This window comes from Orycteropus afer, unplaced genomic scaffold, assembly GCF_000298275.1.
Source record: "Orycteropus afer afer isolate SDZICR_OR568_19922 unplaced genomic scaffold, OryAfe1.0 scaffold01270, whole genome shotgun sequence".
Taxonomy (NCBI): Eukaryota; Metazoa; Chordata; class Mammalia; order Tubulidentata; family Orycteropodidae; genus Orycteropus; species Orycteropus afer.
This window is the reverse complement of record NW_006922857.1, coordinates 147,463-148,059: the sequence shown is the minus strand read 5'-3', so window position 1 is coordinate 148,059 and position 597 is coordinate 147,463. Positions and strand designations below refer to the sequence as shown.

Sequence of the window (597 nt, the reverse complement as noted above, 5' to 3'; positions counted from 1 at the left end):
TCTTATCAGAGAAGAAGACCATTTCCTTTGCTGGCTGCTTTACACAGTGTTACATTTTCATTGCACTCCTGCTCACTGAGATTTACATGTTGGCAGCAATGGCCTATGACCGCTACATGGCCATACGCAACCCACTGCACTATAGTGTGAAGATGTCCAGGAAAGTCTGCATCTGTTTGGCCACATGTCCTTATGTCTATGGCTTCTCAGATGGTCTGTTCCAGGCCATCCTGACCTTCCGCTTGACCTTCTGCAGATCCAATGTCATCGACCACTTCTACTGTGCTGACCCACCACTCATTAAGCTCTCTTGCTCTGATACGTATATCAAAGTACACGCCATGCTCATCTCAGCTGGCTTCAACCTCTCCAGCTCCCTCACCATCATCCTGGTGTCCTATGGCTTCATAATCACTGCCATCCTGCGGATCAAATCAGCAGATGGAAGGCACAAGGCATTCTCCACCTGTGGTTCCCATATGATGGCTGTCACCCTATTTTACGGGTCACTTTTCTGTATGTATATAAGACCACCCACAGATAAGACTGTCAAGGAATCCAAAATAATAGCAGTCTTCTACACCTTTGTAAGTCCAG

At 46.9% G+C, this 597-nt stretch overlaps 1 protein-coding gene across 1 annotated transcript in view; it reads left to right on the top strand.

The window, feature by feature from the left end:
- Positions 1–5: 5 nt before the first annotated feature.
- LOC103213092 (olfactory receptor 5M11-like) overlaps positions 6–597 on the top strand; it is a gene marked incomplete at its 5' end in the record, with an annotated part of 19,703 nt that continues 19,111 nt past the window's right edge. Inside the window, one exon of the mRNA XM_007958987.1 lies at positions 6–595. Coding sequence (XP_007957178.1) covers positions 6–595 — 590 coding nt within the window. The remainder of the gene's footprint in view (positions 596–597) is intronic.